Source organism: Mauremys mutica, chromosome 1 (genome assembly GCF_020497125.1).
Source record: "Mauremys mutica isolate MM-2020 ecotype Southern chromosome 1, ASM2049712v1, whole genome shotgun sequence".
Lineage (NCBI taxonomy): Eukaryota > Metazoa > Chordata > Testudines > Geoemydidae > Mauremys > Mauremys mutica.
Window position 1 is genome coordinate 17,879,156 of NC_059072.1, and position 22,276 is coordinate 17,901,431.

General features: G+C 44.7%; 1 protein-coding gene across 2 annotated transcripts in view; it reads left to right on the plus strand.

Annotated features, from left to right (window-relative positions):
- The window catches only part of ELAPOR2 (endosome-lysosome associated apoptosis and autophagy regulator family member 2), a 147,599-nt gene that overhangs the window by 122,759 nt on the left and 2,564 nt on the right, over positions 1-22,276 (plus strand). For both annotated transcript variants that reach the window (XM_044978945.1, XM_044978954.1), the window contains 10 exons: positions 1,578-1,680; positions 2,419-2,556; positions 5,274-5,537; positions 6,215-6,388; positions 8,441-8,630; positions 11,924-12,020; positions 13,035-13,136; positions 16,045-16,171; positions 17,424-17,602; positions 18,315-18,480. In XM_044978945.1, coding sequence (XP_044834880.1) covers positions 1,578-1,680; positions 2,419-2,556; positions 5,274-5,537; positions 6,215-6,388; positions 8,441-8,630; positions 11,924-12,020; positions 13,035-13,136; positions 16,045-16,171; positions 17,424-17,602; positions 18,315-18,480 — 1,540 coding nt within the window. The remainder of the gene's footprint in view (positions 1-1,577; positions 1,681-2,418; positions 2,557-5,273; positions 5,538-6,214; positions 6,389-8,440; positions 8,631-11,923; positions 12,021-13,034; positions 13,137-16,044; positions 16,172-17,423; positions 17,603-18,314; positions 18,481-22,276) is intronic.

Consider the following 22,276-nt stretch of genomic DNA (forward strand, 5'->3'; position numbering starts at 1 on the left):
CCTCTTGTACCCGTTTCACGTTGGCTCATGTTTGGAATACAATGGAAAGAAAGTTACTATGGGCTAGTCAACACTAGAAGCGATACAGTGGTACAGCTGCACCGATGCAGCTGCGCTGCTGTAGTGCATCTGGTGAAGACACTCTGTGCTGACAGGAGAGAGCTCTCCCATCAGCATAATAAATCCTCCTCCACGAGAGGCGGGAGTCATGTCAGTGGAAGGAGCTCTCCTGCCAACATAGCACTGTCCACACCGGTAGTTAGCTTGGTGTAACTTATGTTGCTCAAAGGGATGGCTCATTCATACTCCTGAGTGACATAACTTATACTGATGTAAGTGGTAGCATAGACCAAGCCTGATTCTCCAGTACTAGATCATCCATAAGTAACTCATTATCCAGTATTTATTGTGATTGGGACTGTTGACAACATAAGCCTTGAATCTGCAGTCAGGCTTCTTACAGCTGTGTGGAGTGAAGTCATTGCACATGATAACAGGATCAGGGCCTTGGCCAGTGACTAAGGGCCATATTGTGCTCTCACTTTGGCTGGAGCAAATCAGGTGCAATTCCATTGAAGTCAAACCAGTGAGATCTGAATCAGGCCCTAGGTTGTGACCCTGCAGCGCTTACTTACATAAGCAATCCTACTGAAGTCAGCGGTGTGATGTATTCCCATACACAACGTGCAGCCATATGACTGACTTTTATTTTAGATTAAGGGATAACAACAAAAAAGAAAGGCAAAAAAGAAAAGTCTCCAAGAAAGAGATCACAGTGTCTCTGAATGTGTGTGTGTCCTCTCTGACATGCTCAATCAGCTCTCCTTCACTAGGGTCTTGCCTTCACAGGGAGAAAGGTGGTGTTGAACATGTGATGGATTTGCAAACCGGGGGACTACAACTCCCATCAGCCCCCTCCCCATCATACATCCCCTTTCTCCTGGCTATGCAGGGATTATGTTTCCCATCAGTCTCCTCCCCATGCACTTTCCCCTTCCCATGGCCAGGTAGGGAGGAAGGTCCGAAAGGGGAAGTGGCCAACCTCTGTTTGGAGATGAGAGCCACATGGCAGCAGGAAGCTGGAGAGAAGCCCCAGGAATTGTGGACAGAACTGCATGTGGAACAGGCTGTGGCTGCCAGACCTCACAGCTGGGTGTGGATCTGCATGGGACTTATAGGGAGCAGCAGTAGCTGGGCAGGAAGCCAGTGCAAAGGGGCCCAATGAGAGACACTAACTGAGCCTGCTTGGACACCTGCAAATGCTTTTTTGCTTGAATAGAGACTGGGCTGGAGAGGGCACCCAGGCATTAGGCCTGAAAAGCCCTGACAGCTGACTGGACTGCCCAGGGATCCAGACAGGTAAAACTATGTGTTCATTGTAAAAAAATAATAAAAAATCACCCCCCACCCCTGAATTGAAGTAGTGATACCAGTACAAATACCCGTTACATTAAGACAGGTTTCATGTGAGTGAATTTCTTCTCCTCTCTTGTTGATTAAAAAAACAATCGGCATAATTGACTGCTAGGTGTCCTTAGAGCACCTGTTAAATATTTCATTTTCTGTCTCTTAAACAGACCTCCAACTTCGGTGACAGGAGCAACCGGGTCAGAACTAGGACGAATTAGTTTTATTTTTGAGACCATCTGTTCTGCAGATTGCGTGATGTACTTTATGGTGGTAAGTGAGACCCCTATCTGTATAGCAGCGAGATATGATCTTGGTCTTCCACGTATCTCTTTCATAGTTGTATATGGGCATGAATTAGCTATGCTAGGTTTATTATCACTAAGAGTAACTGTGACATTAGTTTAATATCTGCAGTGCCCTTGTAGGGGTATTTATCTGATGCTCAAGCAGGGCTTCTCCATCACTCATGGTAATGATTCTGTTCTTTTCTGCTGTCTGATTATTTTAAAAGAATACGACAAAGGACTAAATTCTGCATCATTCAATCCATTGGCAAAACTCTTATTGACTACAATATGATCGGGGTTTTGACCTCTCAAGTATAGTAGTATAAAAAGGTAAAGGTAATAATTGGAGATATACCAATCTCCTAGAACTGGAAGGGACCCTGAAAGGTCATTGAGTCCAGCCCCCTGCCTTCACTAGCAGGACCAATTTTTGCCCCAGATCCCTAAGTGGCCCCCTCAAGGATTGAACTCACAACCCTGGGTTTAGCAGGCCAATGCTCAAACCACTGAGCTATCCCTCCCCGTATCACGGTTCAGGATACAGGGCATGGGAATTGCACTCTGAAAAGTTAAGTTCTATTCCTGATTTTTGCCACTCATCCACTGTGTAACTCTGGGGAGTCGCTAAGGTCTCATAGCTATTACTGTAACACACTGGCATTTAATATTTCACAGCTTCATTCCACAGTATTGTTTTTAATTCTACTATGTACATTTTTAGGATGTTAATAGAAAAAACACGAATGTGGTGGAATCCTGGGGCAAGACGAAGGAGAAACAATCTTACACTCACATTATCTCCAAAAATGCTTCCTTCACATTCACATGGGCCTTCCAGAGGACAAACCGGGGCCAAGATGTAAGTATTAGATGTTTGCTTTAAGTCCAGTATTTAACAACATAGCCTCCTCTTGACTTTTGCTCGAAGGGCCCAGAACTCCACTCCAGCTTGTTTCTCAGTTCATTTATAGAGGAAGCTGGCAGATGGTAGACCTCCTGTCCAACTTAACTGTCCACTTTCTGTCATCTGGATTTGTGGTTGTGGATATATCAGACTTCCAATAGTGGCTGAGTAGGGAGATGGAAAGTGGATGGGTAAAAAGGAAGAAATGACATAGAAAATAGCGAGGAGCTGGAAAAGTTGAGTAAATTTCTAAAAGCAAAAGATCTTGGGCGATCTCCAAAAAAGGTTAATAATGATCCAGTTGACTCCCCCGTATTGGAAGGGATGTCCCTCATTTCAGATCCTAATTTGCTTCCATCTGACACAAAGTAGGTGTTGTCTTGCTTTAGTAATGGTAGAGAGTGACCTGAAAAATGCTGAATTGGGAAACTGAGGAGAGAGAAAATGTTATGAGCATAAGCTTCCTGCGCTTGCACTTGTACGTTGTCCATCCTGTTATGTCTTTCTCAGCACCTTGCATTTGGGCCATGATTCAGCAAGGTACTTAAGCACATGCCTAGCTTTGACCTTGGGAGCAACTCCATTGGAAAAAGTGTGAAAGAACTGTCTGTGCAACTATTCTCGTGCTTGAAATTAGGCATCTGCTTAAGAACTTTGCTGAAATTGGGCCTTTTGGCTTTATCAGGTTTAGAGGCATGTTGAAGAAGCTCTAATTTGTGTGAGCAGTATCTACATTGAACTTAACCCAAGGTCTCCTTAACCCTGGCAGTGTTAGGAGGCAGTCTTCTTATATACATGAACTCTCCTTGCATAGATTAACCTCTGAAGGTAGCACAGTGCTTTTCTTCAACACAGGTTATGTGTTACTAGTTGGTTCATCTCTTCCACCAAACTCAGCCCATTGAACAAACGTCTTCATTGAGGACAACCCAAGGAAGATATCATCATGTATTTATCTTTGAGTTTTCCTGTGTTCTTTATAGGTTATTCTGGAGTAACAAGGCACTGTAACACCATATCTTGTCTCACATTCATAGGCCAACTGGTATTGAGACTTCCTCTGCCAATAGTTCTTTTGGGGGTTTCAAGATAGTTTCACTGATTGTGGCCTGGTGCCCAGTGTCCCAGGCAGCAACAGGGATAGTGAATCTTCCATCTTTCTGTATAATCTACAACTGAGGCAGTTCTCCCACAATTTTCATTTCAGTGTCCTTTTCCTACATTTTTGGTTAGATTTTAGTAATTGTGAGAACTGAAGGAGTTACAGCAGTTAAGTGCCATAGTTTTCTGCTCTCTCCTCTTATCCCGACTCCTGCATGTAGGACACCAGCGTATTGCTCCACTGCCATTATAGCGGCTCTTGCAGTCCATATTGACTAGTTAAGGACCACTTCTATACCAAATATACATTGTTTCATTTATAATATAGAATAAACATGCACTGTTGGAATTAAGACCAAGTCATCACCATCAAATGACTGCTTAGTAGCTTATGTGAAATGAATTGGTAAAGTAGTTCTTAGTAGACACAAAGCCACTATCACCAACTTGGCACCATGTAATCTCAGTAGAGATAGGACTGACTCAATATGGAGACTAGTTCTCCATCGGGTACCTTGGTGATGTGATTGTGAGCAATCATGCCTAGGTGCTACCTTTTCTGAGGTAAAGGACTTAGCCTCCAGGTCTGTCAACGCAACACAAAATTCACTTTAAACATTTTTTTAAACAGTGAAAAGAAAAGAAAATCCCTTCCCTAATTATATTCCCCTTTTCTTCAGCCTCAACACATGATTTAGCTAAACAAATAATTTCAGGTATGATCTTATCCCTTAGACATGAATTTAGGAACCACATTTAGACCAGTCAGGTGCTGGTGAACTTGATAATCTAGAATGAGGTGGAGGTGGAGAATGGCCAGGAGTTTTAGGCATTTGTCTCTCAATTGAGGGAATGGTCTGAGCACACACTGTTAGTCAGGAACCTCTGAGTTTTAGTTGTTGCTCTGAAGTTGTCTCTTCCTGTGACCTTGAGCAGTGAACCTTCCTGCCTCAGTTTCCCCATCTGTTAAATATGAACTTACCAAGCCACTATTCAGAAAAGCATCTTAAGCAAGTGTTCAAGTGCCATTAAAGTCAATGGGACTTAGGCCCATTGTAAACTAGTGGGTCAACACACCAACCAGTGCATTAAATAACATTCTCAACAGCAGAACAATTTCAATCCCTTTACTTCAGGGTTAAGTTTCATTTTTCAAACCAAACTGGTTAAACCTAAATCAAAACAGACAAAATAGGCCCCTTCCCCTGACCCAGGCTCTCCTGGAAGAGCAGGTATCACTGGTACCATGCTCAGCTAAGCTGCTTGTTGGCCTTTTATCTTAGTCTGCAAGTCACCTGTTCCTATCACCTGATCCCTTGCCTCAGCCCCATCACCTGAGCCGCAGCTTATTAGTCACAGATAGGGGCTAAGCCCAACCCCCTTAAAGGGCCATCCCACCCTGTGACACACATTTTTAAAGCTAACTACATGCTTAAATGTGTTCCCATATTTGGGGCCCTATTGCACAGAAGACGAGCATTCCGGATTCTGATTATGCTATACTATAGGTGAACTATTTAACGTGTGACTCGAAAGTAGCTCTGGGGTTATTTCTCCTGCGTTTGTTTCAGAGCAGGCCATTCATACACGACGTGGCAAAGATCTACTCGATAACAGTGACCAATGTGTTGGATGGAGTTGCCTCGTCTTGCCGGGCCTGCGCACTGGGGTCTGAACAGTCTGGGTCATCCTGCGTCCCCTGTCCTGCTGGACACTACATTGAGAAGGAAACCAACCAATGCAAGGAGTGCCCAGCCAACACATATCTGTCCATACATCAGGTGTACGGCAAAGAGTCTTGTATCCCATGTGGGCCTGGCAGTAAAAGCAACAAGGTACAGAGACTGAAAGTGGTTTTAACCCTGACTAAAGGCAGAGATGGGAAGTTGTAATATTCTAGGGGCAGGTCTTACTCTAGGGGCAGGTTTTACTGCTTCACTATAGAAATGCCACCAGGTTGCTTGTCCTGCGGTGTAGTTAAAACCAATGTTTCATAGCTCTAAATTCATCCCTGATGTAACTTCTGTTTGTAAACATGTGGTGATATGCTATATTTATGTTTCTGTGCAACGAAACCCCTGTCTAGTCCATCTCCAGTGATCGAACCCAGGACATTGGGATCCAAAAACCCAAGCTGGCTGACTGAAAGCACCAGATCCATTAGTGAAAATGTAGTGATGGACTCGTAAACTGCTATGTTATCTAGCTACTGTAGGGGACAAAGACCAACACTGGATTAATTGGGGTTGCATACACTTGCCAATGCCATCTGCTGACTGGAATTCTAGACTCACGTCAGATTGTGATATAATGGTGGTAGCCTGCAGCGGATATAAGCTGTGGTTAAAATAGTTTGGAACAGGAGTGGGAGCTCTCACCTCACCAACCTAGGCAGAGGGGAAGATGTGAGCCAGGGAGATAGGAGGGACTCTCCCTTTACTTTTAGCAGAGGAAGGGGAGTTGTTGGGGTCAGTAGCTGTCCTATAATATTTACCTTCTCTCCTTCCCAAAGGACCATTCCACCTGCTTCAGTGACTGCACGTTCTCTTACCTCAGGGACAACCAGAGCCTGAATTATGACTTTACCAACCTCAGTGGGGTGGGGTCATTAATGAATGGACCCAGCTTTACATCCAAAGGGACAAAGTTCTTTCATTTCTTTAACATCAGCCTGTGTGGGAATGAGGTGAGTGTTGGCTTTTGCAGGTGGGCAGGGGTATCCTTACACTCGGCGTTTCCATTTCCTGACATTGATACGTTGCAGTATCCCACTGGTCAGTTGGGACTTGATCTTGGGAGGAGCTAACATTCCTTGGCTCCCTCAGCTACTTACAGAAATGGGCCCTGCATTGCACAAGCACTTTCCAGTAGGGCTGCTGTATATGGCAGAATGATTCTCCGGTGAGGGCACCGGAGTGTTAAAGGCAGAATTGATGCACAGAAATGGAGCTTGCTGACTCCGTAGCTTCACTGATTTTCCTTTGCTCTCACGCCAGGGGGGTCTCCTAAATCCAGTCATACACCCGAGTTTTCGGCTGCTAACATGGTGTTCTGCTGAGCTAGCAGCTGAGACTCTTTGCTATTGACTTCTTTCTTCATGGCCCCAGTGTTTCTGTCTATGGAGTCCCTTGATGCCCAGCTGTCTGCTACAGCTGTGCACTTCCTGTGTCTGTACTTGACCTTTTGTTTTCAGACTTTCGGAGCAGTGGTGAAAAGTGTTTAACCGATGCAGTTGAAAACCAGGATTTCCAGCAATGGGGGCTTAATCTGAGTCTTGAAATGTACTGATATCAAAGGTGAAAGTAAGCCGGTCCGGTCCGTACCGGCTAGAGCCAGTACATCGTGCTGGACCGCATCGACTTCCACAGCCGGGATTGAAAGGGTTCTGGGCTGCACACAGTGGCAGGGAGCTCTGAGCCCTTTAAATCTCAGCCGTGGCTCCGGCAGCTGGGCTGGGGCAGGGATTTAAAGGGCTCGAATCTCCCCGTGGCTGCAGGCAGCCCAGAGCCCTTTGAATCCCGGCCGGGGCTAGGATTTAAAGGACTCAAAGCTCCCCGCGGCTGCGGTCAGCCCAGAGCCCTTTAAATCCCTGTCCCAGCCCCACAAAGCTCCGGGTTCCCCCTGGCGGCCAGAGCCCCGGGCCCTTTAATTTGCCCTTGAGCCCCGGGGTGCTCCCAGCCACCTCTGCAGCTGGGAGCCCCTGGTTGATTTAATGGCTCTGGGTCTCCCAGCCACAGCTGGTTCCCCAGGGCCTTTAAACCTTGAGGCTACGCCTCTTCCGGATGAGGCCACGGCCCCCTCAGGACTCCGGCAGTACTGGTAAGTCCTGTAAGTTACTTTCACCCCTGACCAACACATGGCTAGTATGGACCCTGATCTGTCAAAGCACGTAAGCCCATGCATAAATGAAAGCATGTAAGTAGTTCCATGGATGTCAGTAATCCAATGGGCCTAGCTGCATGCTTAAAATTACTCAGATGCTTAATTGCTTAGCTGGATCAGAGTCTCAAGGCTCAGCTTTGTCAGCTGCTGAGCACTCTTCCTGATCCAGCAAAGCATGTAAGCACCGGTGTAACATTAAGCAGGTGAGTAGTCCCATCATCTTGGAGTGACACACCTGCTTTGAGTTAAACCTGTGTTTAAGTGCATTGCTGGATGAGGAACATGGAGTGCTCATTATCTTGCAGAACTGGGCCCTTTATGAGTAAATTGCTTTGTCCTTTGTTGCTGTTGCTCTAAAATTTTACTGTCGGTCTGCATGGAAGGATATGGATGACTCCATGAGACACTAATGCAGGCTTGTGGTGTGGGCTAGAACCTAATATACATGCATTTGTTCTTTGCATGCATTTCTACGCTTTCAGAGAACAATTTTTCCAGATTAAACCCCAGATAATAGGTCCTATTCAGTGTATCATTATATGGCTAAGGGGAAAATGCTTTTCTTTTACAAGGCATTTTATTATGCTTTGCAAATAAACACCATGTTGTCAAGATAAACCAATAAAGGTGCTTAGTATCACAGGTTCTGGATAATACATATGACTGGCTGTTTCAGAATTTGCACCAGAATTTAATTGAAAGCTTCATGATGGCAAAGTAATGTTGCATGTTTTCTCTTTCTTGATGACAGTTGCTAATGGGGAATCAGCACCCTCTATGTTTGCATCCCCTCCCTGACAAGGCTGCAAATCCTGCCAGAAGTTAACACCTTCCCTTACTTGTTTAATGTCCATAGGGAAAGAAGATGGCGATTTGCACAGACAATATAACAGATGTCACGGTAAAGGACATGGTAGCTGAATCAGAAGACTCTTCAAGCTTGGTGGGAACTTTTGTATGCCAGTCTACGATCATCCCATCAGACAGTAAGGGGTTCAGAACAGCACTGGCTCTGCAGTCCAACAGCCTTGCTGATACATTCTTAGGTACATGGTTTTGTGCCTTTTACTTTTTGTTCATGAGGAAGACTCTGTAGGCTGTTCAGCTGCAACTAAGAAAAAGGGCGATATTGTTTTATGGTCTAATCCTGCAAATCCTATGCGCATCAGTGGAGACTGCAGTGGTTTAGCCTCTCTGTGGAGAAGGCTCAATATTTATTAGTTTATACTTGGTCACTATTCTGGTGCTGCAGTTCAGACCAGTAAAGGGCTGTGTCTGCACTTACCCTGCAACCTGGCGTTCCTTATAGTGCTTTGCTGCTATAGCTTCCGAGCTGGGATGCTCACAGCCAGCCTGCAAGTGTGCAGGTGATGCGCTAAGGGTATGTCTACACTTAAACCACTACAAAGGTGCAGCTGCGCCACTGTAGCACTTCAGTGTAGACACTACCTATGCTGACGGGAGGGGTTCTCCTGTCAGCAAAGGTAATTCTCCTCTCCAGAGGCAGTAGCTTGGTTGAGGGAAGAATTCTTCTGTTGACCTAGAGAAACGTAGCTATGCCAATGTAAGTTCCCAGTGTAGATCAGCCCTGAGTGTCTGTGTGCTAGGCAGCTCTGACCCCAGCAGTTCATCTACAGCACTGCTCTGGCTTCCACCAGCCTTGGTTACAACCAGCAGGGTGACCCCAACACACTCCCAGTCCCGAATTTCCCCAAAATTGTGTGCCCTGAAGTGTCCATCCCTCACCTGCACCCCTCAGAGAAATAATAAGATTTGTTGCTCCTTTAAAGAGAAAAAAGCACTTTACAGCTTGTTAATTTAACTGGGGTAAATACACCCTTCCCTGAAAACACAGCACTGAGTTCGTTTATAGAAAAATAAAACCAATTTACTAACAAATATACATAGGATTAAGTGAGTTCACATATAAGGGATGAAAACAGAAACAGTTACAAGTAAAACAATAGAAAATATCCTTTCTAATAGCTAAGACTTAACAAGCTACAGTCTTTGTTCAAGATTGATTTCTTACCAGTCTTTCTTCTTTCTTGCCTTTCTCTCAGTCAGGGCCTTCCACAGAAACAGAAGTGGCTGGTGTCCCTTGTCTTCCTAGGTGAAAGATCTTTGCCTAAGCAGGTTTCTCGCCTATATTCAATTTCCAGAGACTTAAGCCCCCCTCAGCTGAAGGACCCATCTGTCTCAGCTCTGTTCCCTTACGTCTGTCTTGTGCTGGCTTTCTGTGTCTGCTTGTATCTTCCAAAGTTCAATGATCTTGTTTCAGGAGGCAGAATGACCTCATGCTGTTCTTCCCTTCCTGTGATCTTCCCACCCCTACACTGATTTGCATGTAAATGAAACTCCCATTGTTTTTGGTAACACTTTGCTTAATTTGATTGGAGACAGGTAGGTAGTTGCCTTCCTTCCTGTCTGGGTAAAACCCTGTTTCTCCCTTTGTTTGGTCAGACTGTAAAGCCCAATATCAGTGAGTATTCACAGTTCCCGATACAGTGCTAATACATGCATTTCACAATGATATTAATGACCAGTGTGTCATTAGCTTTCAGAAAAGACCTGACTTGATACACTTTTATAACACAGTAATCAGTTGATTCAATTGATTATCACCTGACGTTCAGACCCTCTGTCTTTATAGCCCAGATAAAGTTTCTTTTCCCTGCTGGAAGCTGTCTTCTCCCTCGCTTGTTAGCTTGATCACTTTGTTTACCTAACATGTAAATGGATCTTCCTTGTCTTTGCTTGATGACCGGGCTGGTCAGAGAAGCAAATAAACATTCCTTTGCTTAGGGCAGACCTCTTTACCCACTTCCCCTGACATGCCTGGTTTAAATACATTTTAGTCATAATTCCAGCATATATCCCTAACTCTTAATATCTACCCCGTATATACATCACACAAGAATACCAAGGCTCAGTGAGTTATTCATTTTCCAATGACATATGACATGACATCCATTAGATACAGATTATGACATAAGTAAGTCCGGGTACACTGACCTGGTCTGGCCAGCTGAAACTCATTACCTGAGACCACTGTGCCCTTGCCCTCTGACACTGGGTCACATGCTCCTAATGTGTTTTCCCCTTCTCTGATCCCTGAGGAGATGGTGCAGTACAGATGCCCTGTGCAATAGGTGGGGTGTACCCGACCTAGGACAGATGTCGATACTTTTCATGCACAGCAATGAACAAGGAAGACAGCAGAGAAACAAAGGCGAGAGTGCCTTATAATCAGAAGGCTTTCAAGCACCTTGCTGGAAGATATTTGGCAAGGGGAATGGAGGAGGTGTTTTAGGGAAGAAACCTGTTGTCATGGTTTCAAAATAATATATTCAGGACTAGACTGAGAGTTTAATCTCAGTCCAGAGTAAGGGGCAGTGAATAGCTGTATCACCCCAGGAGCCAGCCAGAGAGCCAGTAGAGTCACAATTCAATCTCGGGCTCCCCCTTTGCTCCAGGGGAGGTTAAGCAGCTACTGGTCTATACCATTAACCGATCTGTTTTCCTACTGGTTTGGCTCAGCTGTGTTGGCCAATGCAAGGCAGAGAAGAACAAAAGCTCCTCCCATTCCCTGCCTTTCTCCTCCTCACCTGCGCAGGAGGTGGAGCTGCAACATATGGAGTTCATTGTCTCCCATACTACCCTGGGTAGGCCCCAACCCTAAGGGTCACAGTGCAGGGGGATAAAGGAGCTGCTTAGGAATTTCAGCACGAACTAATGGGAGAACGTTTATTGAAGGGAAAAAAAAAGTTTGTGAATGTGTCCCCTTACTTTTTGCCTGTCTCTACTGGACTAGGGCCATCCTCCTCATTGAAAGGACAGCCCCTCACATTGGCAGTCTCCACAGACACAGAATGAGCATGGAGCACAAACTTTGAACTCCGAAGAGGCGGTCCACCCATGCATTGGTAGAGGACAGTATAGGGCAACGCAGGGACGCTCACACTGTTAATTCCTATGCGGGCCTTGTTATTTGGATAGAGGATTCCACTCGTTAGGGTTGTAGACATGGCATCCTCCACAAACTGCACATTACCTTTGAAAAATGTAAAACTCTATCTCACACCGTGAATTTTAGTATTAGCTCTTTGTTTTATTGCATACCCTTCGATAGAAAAATTGTATCTTATGAGATGCGTAGAAGTTCACGGTTTATTTTTTAAAAATTGTGCATAATGCGAAATTACTGGACAAATTCTTAATTAGCAAATCAAATGCCATTCTGGAAAGCACACTGTGTAAAGTACAAAGCCTGTACCTTTCAAAAACCACATGCTTAATTTGTTCTCTTTTTTATTTGTTTGTTTGCTATTATTTTTAGGAGCTACGGTTGAAACCACTCTGGGAAATATTAACATTGAAACAGAAATGTTTCCATCTTCCCAAAGGACAATACCTGATGTGAATTTCTTTTTCAAGTAGGTGGAAAATGCTCCGTAGGAGGAACATCAGCGCTCTTCCCTTTAATTGTTTAAAGGGAATGTAGACTTAGGGGGAAGGTCCTTACGACACTCTTCCAGGGCTCAGACTGATTGGTGTGCTGATGAGTAGGTTGTGAAATCAGCTAATGCAGCAGCTTGCACGAGTCTGAGTTATTCCTGTTTTACAGAGAGGAGAGCCTGGATATTTCCAGGTGCCATCTTCAACCTTGTGTTCTGGGCCCTGGCTTCTCCTTCATTTCTTTTTTAAATGTGTTCTTTACATTTATATACTTCCTTTTGCATTCATTTTTATTTTTACATTTTTGTTACAAAAATGAACTGGAGAAAAAAAAATCACTTGGTTTGAAACATGCTCAGACTACAGTGTCCTCTTCCTAGTTTGTTCCTCCAGGTACTATCCCTACCAGTAAGGTGACCAGACAGCAAGTGTGACAAATCGAGATGGGGGTGGGGGCTAATAGGAGCCTATATAAGACAATGCCCCGAATATCGGGACTGTCCCTATAAAATCGGGACATCTGGTCACCCTACCTACCAGTGACCCTGCTTTGGGTAAGATTATTGTAGTTTTAAGCCGTTAGCCTACAGGGAGCATATTGATGCAACATATGTCATTCTCCGAGTCCTGCTCACCTTCTGCAATTGCAGAAGTGCAGTTTGCAGCTTTCTGGTCTAGTGGAGTGAATGAGTTGACTGTAGTATTTCTTGCACAGTAACATTCAGACCATGATCTCTGTGGCTATGATTTCTAATACTGTTATTTTGGACTGGGGGGAGGCTGTTCCTCAGAGGCGAGCCCAGTGGTGACTTGGGTCAGAATGATTCAGCACTGCTGGAAATCAGGCAGAGTCTCCAGACTCTCTCTAGCTCTAGGTGCATACCTAGGCAGAATTGTGTCTATACATGTAAATATGCATATATTGTGCAATATGTCATTTTTTAAAGTAAAATCAATATTCATTGAAAACTTTTGCTCTTCTTTCATATTAGGTCTTCTACACTTACAACCCCCTGTGAAAACGGACGTGCAACTGTTGTGGTGGTGAGGTGTAATCCCACCAAACCAGGCCAAGGCGATATTTCAGTCCCCAGGTATTTAATTAAGGGTAGTACAGTATTGCCTAGATGCCCAGTCCTCTTAAGCCATCCTTGGCAAAACTCTTTTCGTTGCCTTAGATTAGCAAGTAGTGCGAAGTGCTTTCTCCCATCTGTGACTGTCCAGGAGACGACACACATTCCTTCCAGGCGAGTACCTGGCCACAGTGACCCATGTCTATGTCACCTCCAGGTGAACTGCGGGCAGCACATTCTAGCTATTGCTGGCTATGAGGCCCCTGCGGTAGCGCCTAAGAGCAAATGCACAACAGCCTGCTCTTAGGCAGTAAAGCCAGGAAAGAGTGCACAATAGCCAGTTGATTTAACCTCTCTATTTTGTACTTGTGCAACCTCTGCTTGAACACTGTGTCCAGTTCTGGGGCTCACAATTCAAGAAGGATGGTGATAAATTGGAGAGGGTTTGGGGAAGATCCAAGAGAATGATTTAAGGATTGTCAACCTTATAGTGATAGATGCAAGGAGCTCAGTCTGCTTAACTGAACAAAGAAAAGGTTAAGGGTTTGAATAGATCCATAAGTACCTACCTGGGAAACAGAAATTTGATAACAGCGGGCTCTTCAATTTAGCAGACAAAGATATAAAAAGATAGATACATTCAGACTGGAAATGAGGTGCAGATTTTTAGCAGTGAGGGTAATCAATCATTGAAACAATTCACGAAAGGTCATGGTGGATTCTCCATCACTGAAAATTTTTAAATTAAAATGTGGATGTTTTTCTAAAATATGAACTCTAGTTTAAACAGGAATTAAGCTTGCTCTGCCACAGACTTCCTGTGTGACCCTGGGCAAGACCCTTAGCCTCTATGCTTCAGATCCCCATCTATTAAAATGTGATACTTTTCTAACTCATTGGGGCATTGCAAGGACAAATACATTAAAGATTTTGAGGTGCTCAGATACTATGGTAAAGGGGATCATATAAGTATCTTGTATTGATTGAGGAAGATCATGGTCCAATAACAGCTCAAGCAGAGCATTTAACATCAGAGTAGACCTCTGTATTTGTAACAAAAATGTCTAAATAAGGAATGCCTTCTTTGTAGTTTATTCCTGGTTTAGCCAAGGTGAGAGATGAAAGGAACATGGGTAATAGGCCTACAAATGTTCCTGAGAAAATACTCTCTGATCCAGAGGTAGTGTTCCGAATTAGTCAAATCAAGCCAAGTGAAGTTGGTCTTCTAGCTCTCTGGATTTTGTTAAGATAAGTCAAATGTGTGACAAATTTCAGGGTGACATTACAAATCCCTTAAATCAGTTTTTTCTATAGCAAGTATGATCCAGATTTAATGAACCAACTGCGTATTTTTGGCTGTTGAACAGACTTCCAGTTACCGTCACTGTTTAGAGCCAGCCTAGCTGCCGGTAACAACAATTGAGCAAGTGTCGTGGAAGTGCAGCTAGTGTTCTGTTCTACTAACTGAACATGAAATAGGGCCATTTGTACTCCTCAGGTTTGTGCAGAAGCTGTTACATGTTCACTAGGCTAGTAAACATCCTTCCGCTAAGTAATTATTACAGAGCATGGCTGCCACCTACGGAGGAAATCACTCAAAGCATCACAATTACAATTAATGTTCCCCTATCAACTCAGTGCAAGTAGAAACAGCAGCTGTAATTACTGCAATAAGTGTTTTTGCCTGAACACCTTGAAATAAGAAAACAAAATGGGGTTTACGCAGGCTTCTGGGCTTCAGGGTGGCAGCAATGGTGGGGTTACTCACAACATAATAGAACACTGGGGTTCTGTTTCTAATTCACACAAATATCTGTAACTGTAGGGGAAATGCTAGATGTTACTAGAAAAATAGATTGGAACAAAATTTAATTTTTTTGCTGCCAGTGGGGTTACACCAGGGATGAACTCTGTTCAAATATATATATATTTTTCTAGTAATTTATAACTTTCCCCCTGTAATTCTAGATATTTGCCAATGAAATCATTGGCGTTACATCAAGGATGAATATGGCCTGCTATTTTTCATATAAATTTTGTTTCTTAGCTTTCCTCAAATATAAAATTTATTCTGGAAAAGAATTCAGAGTCACTAGAGCAGAGGCCTGTATTACCTAGCCACCTAGTGGTAACTGTATAAACTATGCTGATGAAATACAGCTGTAATTTTGACATCTTTATAGAATAGTGACATCTACTGAAACTATTGACAGCTTTCATTTAGGTGTGGCAGGCAATGGGGTACAAAGTTAAAAGTGTTAGCCCACAGTTTTCAAAGGCAGATACTGATTTAGGTTGCCTCAATTTTGGTATGTCCAACTTGAGAAATTCCAAATCATTGGCCACTTTTGAAAATTTGGCCTTTGGTGTATAGCAGTCCATGGCAACTTGGCTCAGTTAGTCAATTAATAAATCTTCATTGTTTAGTCACTCCAATTTGTTGATTGGAACACATCAGAAAGACACCCTCAAGTACAAGGGATATACATAAAACACAGTTATGAAATCAGAAGTTGATAAAACTTCATCTTAGGAAGTGCTTTTTAAGGATATCAGAACATATTTACAAAGCTGAACATTATGGGCCAGATTCTCCCCCTTGCGTACATTGGTGCAAATCTGGAATAACTCCAGTGCTTTCCATGACTGCTTCTAGTTTAGTTTATAGAGTTTTATATCAGTGGTATCTGGACTCGTATTTCCAAAAATTTGCAAGACTAACACCTTCTTTATTTGAAGCTAGATATTTAACTGATTGGCATTTTTGGTTTGTTTTGGAAATGTTGAATCAATGGGTGGTTATTAATTATCGTAATTATTATTAGCGCTCTTCAGCAGTAGGCTGGAGGCAGAGAATCCTGACCAGTTCTCCTTTCCCCGGAATGAAACCTGTGTCACAAGTGCTAACCAAACTTTGCTTTTCTCCTAGCACATGCCCTGTTGGCACCTGTGATGGATGCACCTTCTACTTCATGTGGGAAAGTGCAGAAGCCTGCCCTTTATGCACAGAGCATGACTACCATGAGATTGAGGGAGCTTGTAAAAAGGGATTTCAGGTAGAGGACTGAAGCCTTCTAGTCAAATTGGATGAGTTGTGTAGTCTCGGGGGTGCTGTTAAACTGCCTGTGTAAAAGCCACAGGGCTAGATTGTGCCTGTACATCACCTAGCCATGCTGCTCCAAGAGCAGACCAGGGAAAGATTCACAATTCATTCCACTCCCTCTTTGCTCCTGGGAGAAGTTATCTGCTACTGGCCTTCTCCATTCGCAGATTACTAACCCTTCTCCATTCCAGATCTGCTCTTCTGACCACTATGTCAGAGACAGGCTCCACCCGTTTCCCTCTCTGTCCCAATCCCAATCTCTGCTAGCCTGTGTGAGGAGCAAGCTTTGAGCATACATCCTTTGTCCCCTCCCCGTGCCTGCAGCCATGACTCAGGGGAATGCAGTTGGGTCTCATTCCAAAATTATTCTTACTGTTAAATCTCACTAGGCCAAGCCATTTTGGAGACATGGGTTAGATTCTGCCCTGCACGAGAATTCAGCTCAGTGCAGGAGCAAGGGGTCGGAGCGCTAGGGAGCCCTGTTACAGCTCCCTGATAATTAGGGCTGTCCCAAGCCCCTGTGTAGTATAGAGTAGCTGCCACACTGCTCTAATGGTATGTCTACACTGCAATCAGAGGCATGATTGCCACTCATGTCGGTATAGCTGCACTAGCTTTAGTTTAGCTAGCACTGAAGACACAGCAGCATAGACTAGTCTGACCAGAACCAGGATGTGCACTGTTGCAACAGCGTGGGCTTGCGTCATCTTCACTGCTGTTTTGGGGGAGCAGGCTAGATTAGAGCTAGCATGGGTATGCCTACCTGGGGTGTAGTCACATCTCTGAGTGCAGTGTGGACATACCCTAAGTTGCTCCACTGGGGTAGGGTCCTGGACGTCGTAGCCAGACTACACCACACCTACTCCCTTTTCCCAGCACACTCCTCCATGCTGAATGGCGGGGCGGGGGGAGGGGCATAGGCAGAGGACCTGACAGCAATACACTTGTACCAGCAGGGATTTCTCCCAGGCATTTACAGACAGTATGCGTCCCTGTAGTGTATGGAGAAAAGGTGCATAACCCAGTGGAGAATCTGGCCCTGATATGATAAATATATATTTTTTAAAGTAAATAAGACCTCCGTTTTCTGTAATTTCACTTCCTCATAAACATGTTATTGGCTTAACCTCAAAATGTCCATAAACATTCTCTACATTCACATCACTTTTCTATATTCTCTCTCTCTCTCTTTTTTTTTTTTAAAGGAAACCTTATATGTCTGGAATGAGCCAAAGCAATGCATGAAGGGGATTGCCTTGCCTGAGAAACAGGTCAGCACCTGTGAAACCATGGACTTTTGGTTAAAAGTTGGAGCAGGTGTTGGTGCATTCACAGCTGTGCTGCTCATAGCCTTAACCTGCTACTTCTGGAAGAAAAATCAGAAGTAAGTACGGTACTTGAGGTGCATACAAAAATAAATCAAAAGGCTGATCCAGAGCTCATTGAAGTCACTAGAAAAACTCCCATGGATTCCACTGGACTTTGAATTAAACCCTAACAGTGTAGGGAAATGTCATACCTATCAGTCCAGTGATCCACTTAGTCCGATTTCCTGTTTCCAGCAATGGCCATAATAGATGCTGCAGAGGAAGGTGCAAGATACCCTGAAACCGCAGTTGTGGGATAGCCATGAGAAGTTTCCTCCTAACCTCTGACAGAGGTTGGCTTAAGGCTGGAAGCAATAGAGATGAGTAAGGTCATAGATTTTAAGACCAAAATGGACCATTATGATCATCAAGGCTGACCTCCTGCATAATATAGGCCACAGAATTCTACCCAGTGATTCCTGACTCAAGCTTACAGTTTCTGCTTGGTCTTGAGTGTATCTTTTAGAAAAAGTCTGAAGGTCTTTGCTTTAAAGACTTTATGGGATGGAGTTTGTTCTGTTCTAGTCTGGAAAACAGGAAATGGATGAGCTGCTAATGCAGTTCAGTCATGCTCTCTTACTTCTGGTTCTTAAAATATAACTTCTGATTCTTTACAGATGCTTAACAAATAACCCTAGGAATAGGTGCAGATAGTGTTCTGACCACCTGCACTGTTGCAGCTAGAATATGGGGTATTAAGAAAATAACTGTCCAAGTTTGTGCTTTCAGGTTGGAGTATAAATATTCCAAATTAGTGATGACAGCTAACTCGAAAGAGTGTGAGCTTCCAGCTGCTGACAGCTGTGCTATAATGGAAGGAGAAGATAACGAAGAGGAAATAGTATATTCAAATAAACAGTCATTGCTGGGAAAGCTGAAGTCATTGGCAACAAAGGTGAGTATTAATATTATTTTTTATTGACACTGTTAGTTTAATATAGCTAATTAGCTCATTTTATCATTTAGTTGTGTTATTGTTGTGGTTATGTTGTTTCATATGCAGTCAATGTGTGATGATGAATAGACAGAAGTAGGACAGGATTATATAAATATAAATTTGACAAGTATTTAGGAGTGACAAGCGTGTATTAGGTATACAAGTAAGGTAAGGCAGCGTAATGCAAGGCCTACAGACTAAGGGCTGAAAGATTTCAACTTACCACACTAGGCCTCAGGCTTAAGGAGACTTGACATGAGTGAGCAACCTAAGACTGACTTTATGCCAGTAAGGTTACCTGCTCCTGAGGGCATGATGTGCCAAAAATTTCATAGATTCATAGATTCTAGGACTGGAAGGGACCTCAAGAGGTCATCGAGTCCAGTCCCCTGCCCTCATGGCAGGACCAAATACTGTCTAGACCATCCCAGATAGACATTTATCTAACCTACTGTTGAATATCTCTAGAGATGGAGATTCCACAACCTCCCTAGGCAATTTATTCCAGCGTTTAACCACCCTGACAGTTAGGAACTTTTTCCTAATGTCCAACCTAAACCTCCCTTGCTGCAGTTTAAGCCCATTGCTGCTTGTTCTATCCTGAGAGGCTAAGATGAACAAGTTTTCTCCCTCCTCCTTATGACACCCTTTTAGATACCTGGAAACTGCTATCATGTCCCCTCTCAGTCTTCTCTTTTCCAAACTAAACAAACCCAATTCTTTCAGCCTTCCATCATAGGTCATGTTCTCTAGACCTTTAATCATTCTTGTTGCTCTTCTCTGGACCCTCTCCAGTTTCTCCACATCTTTCTTGAAATGTGGTGCCCAGAACTGAACACAATACTCCAGTTGAGGCCTAACCAGCGCAGAGTAGAGCGGAAGAATGACATCACGTGTCTTGCTCACAACACACCTGTTAATGCATCCCAGAATCACGTTTGCTTTTTTTGCAACAGCATCACACTGTTGACTCTTATTTAGCTTGTGGTCCACTATAACCCGTAGATCCCTTTTTGCCGTACTCCTTCCTAGACAGTCTCTTCCCATTCTGTATGCATGAAACTGATTGTTTCTTCCTAAGTGGAGCACTTTGCATTTGTCTTTGTTAAACTTCTTCCTGTTTACCTCAGACCATTTCTCCAATTTGTCCAGATCATTTTGAATTATGACCCTGTCCTCCAAAGCAGTTGCAATCCCTCCCAGTTTGGTATCATCTGCAAATTTAATAAGCGTATTAAAAATTCTGCGCACATTCTAAAATTCTGCAAAATTCTGCAAGATTTATTTGTCAATAAATAAATGCAGAGGCTCCAGCATGGCAGTGGGGAGCACAGTCCACTGGCTGCATAAAGGTGGGAGATCACCCTGCAGCCCCCACAACCTCGGGACACGGATTCAGCGATGAGGCTGCACTCGACCCTGACACAGCACAAGGCCTGGGTCTGCCCCAGAAACACCCTGGGGCATTGCCCCTCTGTGCCGGTGCACCAGGTGTGGGGCAGGCAGGCTCAACCAGGCAGGATCCAAGTGTGAAGGGGCTCAGTGTGGTGGGATCCAGGTGTGGGATGAGAGGATTCTGTGTGGGAAAATATGGGTGCAGGCAGCTCAGTGAGGGGTTTAGGTGTGGGGGGATCTGGATGTACAGTGGGGGACTTCCAGGTGCAGGAGCAATGGGACCCTGCAGGGGCTTCCAGGTGAAGGTGGTTGAGGCTCAGCAGAAGGGTCTGGGTGTGGAGGTCTCAGCGGGGAAGTCTTGGGGCTGGGAGAGTGGGGCTTAGTGGGGTGGTGGTCTGGGGGCATCTAGTTGGGGGTTAGTGGCATGGGGGGCTTCAGGGGGGGACTCAGAGTGGTGCAGGGAGGGTGTGGCTCATCAGTGTGGGGGTTTGAGTTCAGTGGGGGGTGGTTTAGGTGCAGGGGTGGGGGTCTAGAGGCAGAGGGTCTGGGCGAAGGGGGGTTCCAGATGCAGGGGTTGAGATTCAGTGGGGTGGGGTTCAGGTATGGAGGGGTAGGGGGGTTCAGGGTGTATGAGGTGAAGCTTGGCGAGGGTGTCTGGAGGTCCAGATGCATGGGGGTTGGGCGGATGGGGAAGCAGCTCCCCATATAGTGACCCCTCCCCCTGCAGTTGAGGAGTGATGGGAGCAGGAAGCAGGGGAGGATGCTGAGCTTCCTGCAGCTCGGGGAGGTTTCTGGGGGTGGGTCTGACACAGCCCCAGCCACTCCTTGCAGGGGAAGAGGAAGTCCCATCCTCTCTTGCCTCCAGTCCAGCCGGAACTAGCAGTTGATCCCAACTCAGGGTAGGAGCCGGGGCTGGAGCACCCATGGAGAAAAATTAGTGGGTGCTGAGTACCCACCAGCAGCTCTCCATGGCCCCACCCCACTCCCCTGCTCCAGCTCACCTCTGCCTCCTCCGCGAGCGCGCTGCCACATCCTGCTTCTCCCCACTCCCTCCCAGTGCTTCCGCCGTGAAACAGCTGTTTTGCGGGGCAGGGAGGGAGAGGGGAGGAGGGGGAACACGGCACGCTGGGGGAAGAGGCAGGGTTGGGGCGGGGATTTGGGGAAGGAATCCAATAGGGGCAGGGAGGGGGCGGAGTTGGGGTGGGGACTTTGGGGAAGGGGTTGGAATGGGGGCAGGGCCAGGGACGGGGAAAAGGTGGGATCGAGGCGGGGCCAGGGGGCATGAGCACCTACCGGTGCTGGAGAAAGTTGACACCTATGGTAGGAGCCACTGGCTGGGGTTTCTCCAGCCCCATGGTGATCAACCTCTCTGCCGGCTGCTCCGAGTGCCTGAAATGATGTACCTGCACTGCTAGGGAGGAGTGCATGACTGCTCTTGCAGCTTCGCTTTTTGCTTCCCTGTCAGAAAGTAATATTTCTGCGGGGAAACAAGGAAATCTGCGAGAGACATGAATTCTGCGCATATCTTCAACTTTGGAAACATTAGAAGGGCCAGATGAAAAAGTGTGTGTGAGAGAACCCCACATCTGGACATCATTCATTTTATTGTAATCAGTGGCAAGAAGAAGAAAAGGGGAGGGGAATACAGCATATTGAAATTCAAAATTTCAAAAATGATTTTTTTTTTAAAAAAGCAAAATATTCTGTCCCTTGTCCCCTCAAAAAAGATGCTCCCCCCCATTTTGAACCTTGCAAAAAAGAAAATGACTTAGAAGTGTTGATTTTGTGAAAGCTCTCTACTGCTGAATGTAGTGAAAGTTTTTGACCACCTCTGCTGCTGAATTTTGCATTTACTACCATGAATAGTCCTGATGAGTTTAAAGGCTTGGTTGATGAAGTGTGCAGGACTGGGCCTGTAATGATTAGAAGAAGAGAGGAAGGATTGCTGGAAGAAATAGGTTTTGTAGTTTAAAAGTAAGCTTAGTGCTTTATACTGAGAATAGCAATCACTTGCACACCTGAGCACTGTTTTCAAACAGACTATTCTTAACTCAAGTTCCTATGTTCATTTTAATAGGCTTCCCTGTACACTGTTACCTTTTCAAATAAGCCCGTCAGATATCTCTGGCTTTTTTTTTCCATCTGCTGGATAATCAGAGTTGCCAGACTCAGCCTCCAGGACCTCATTAGCTTGCTCAAGTCTGCATCCTATATCCCTGCAGATAACTGGGATTTATTATATATTTTCTCAAAACACATGTGATAGGCATCATTCTTCATTAATGCAAAAGATGAGAGGTACAACTTCTTAAAAAAAAAAAACAGAGAAAAGAGAGCAAAAAAAATATGGGGGACAGGG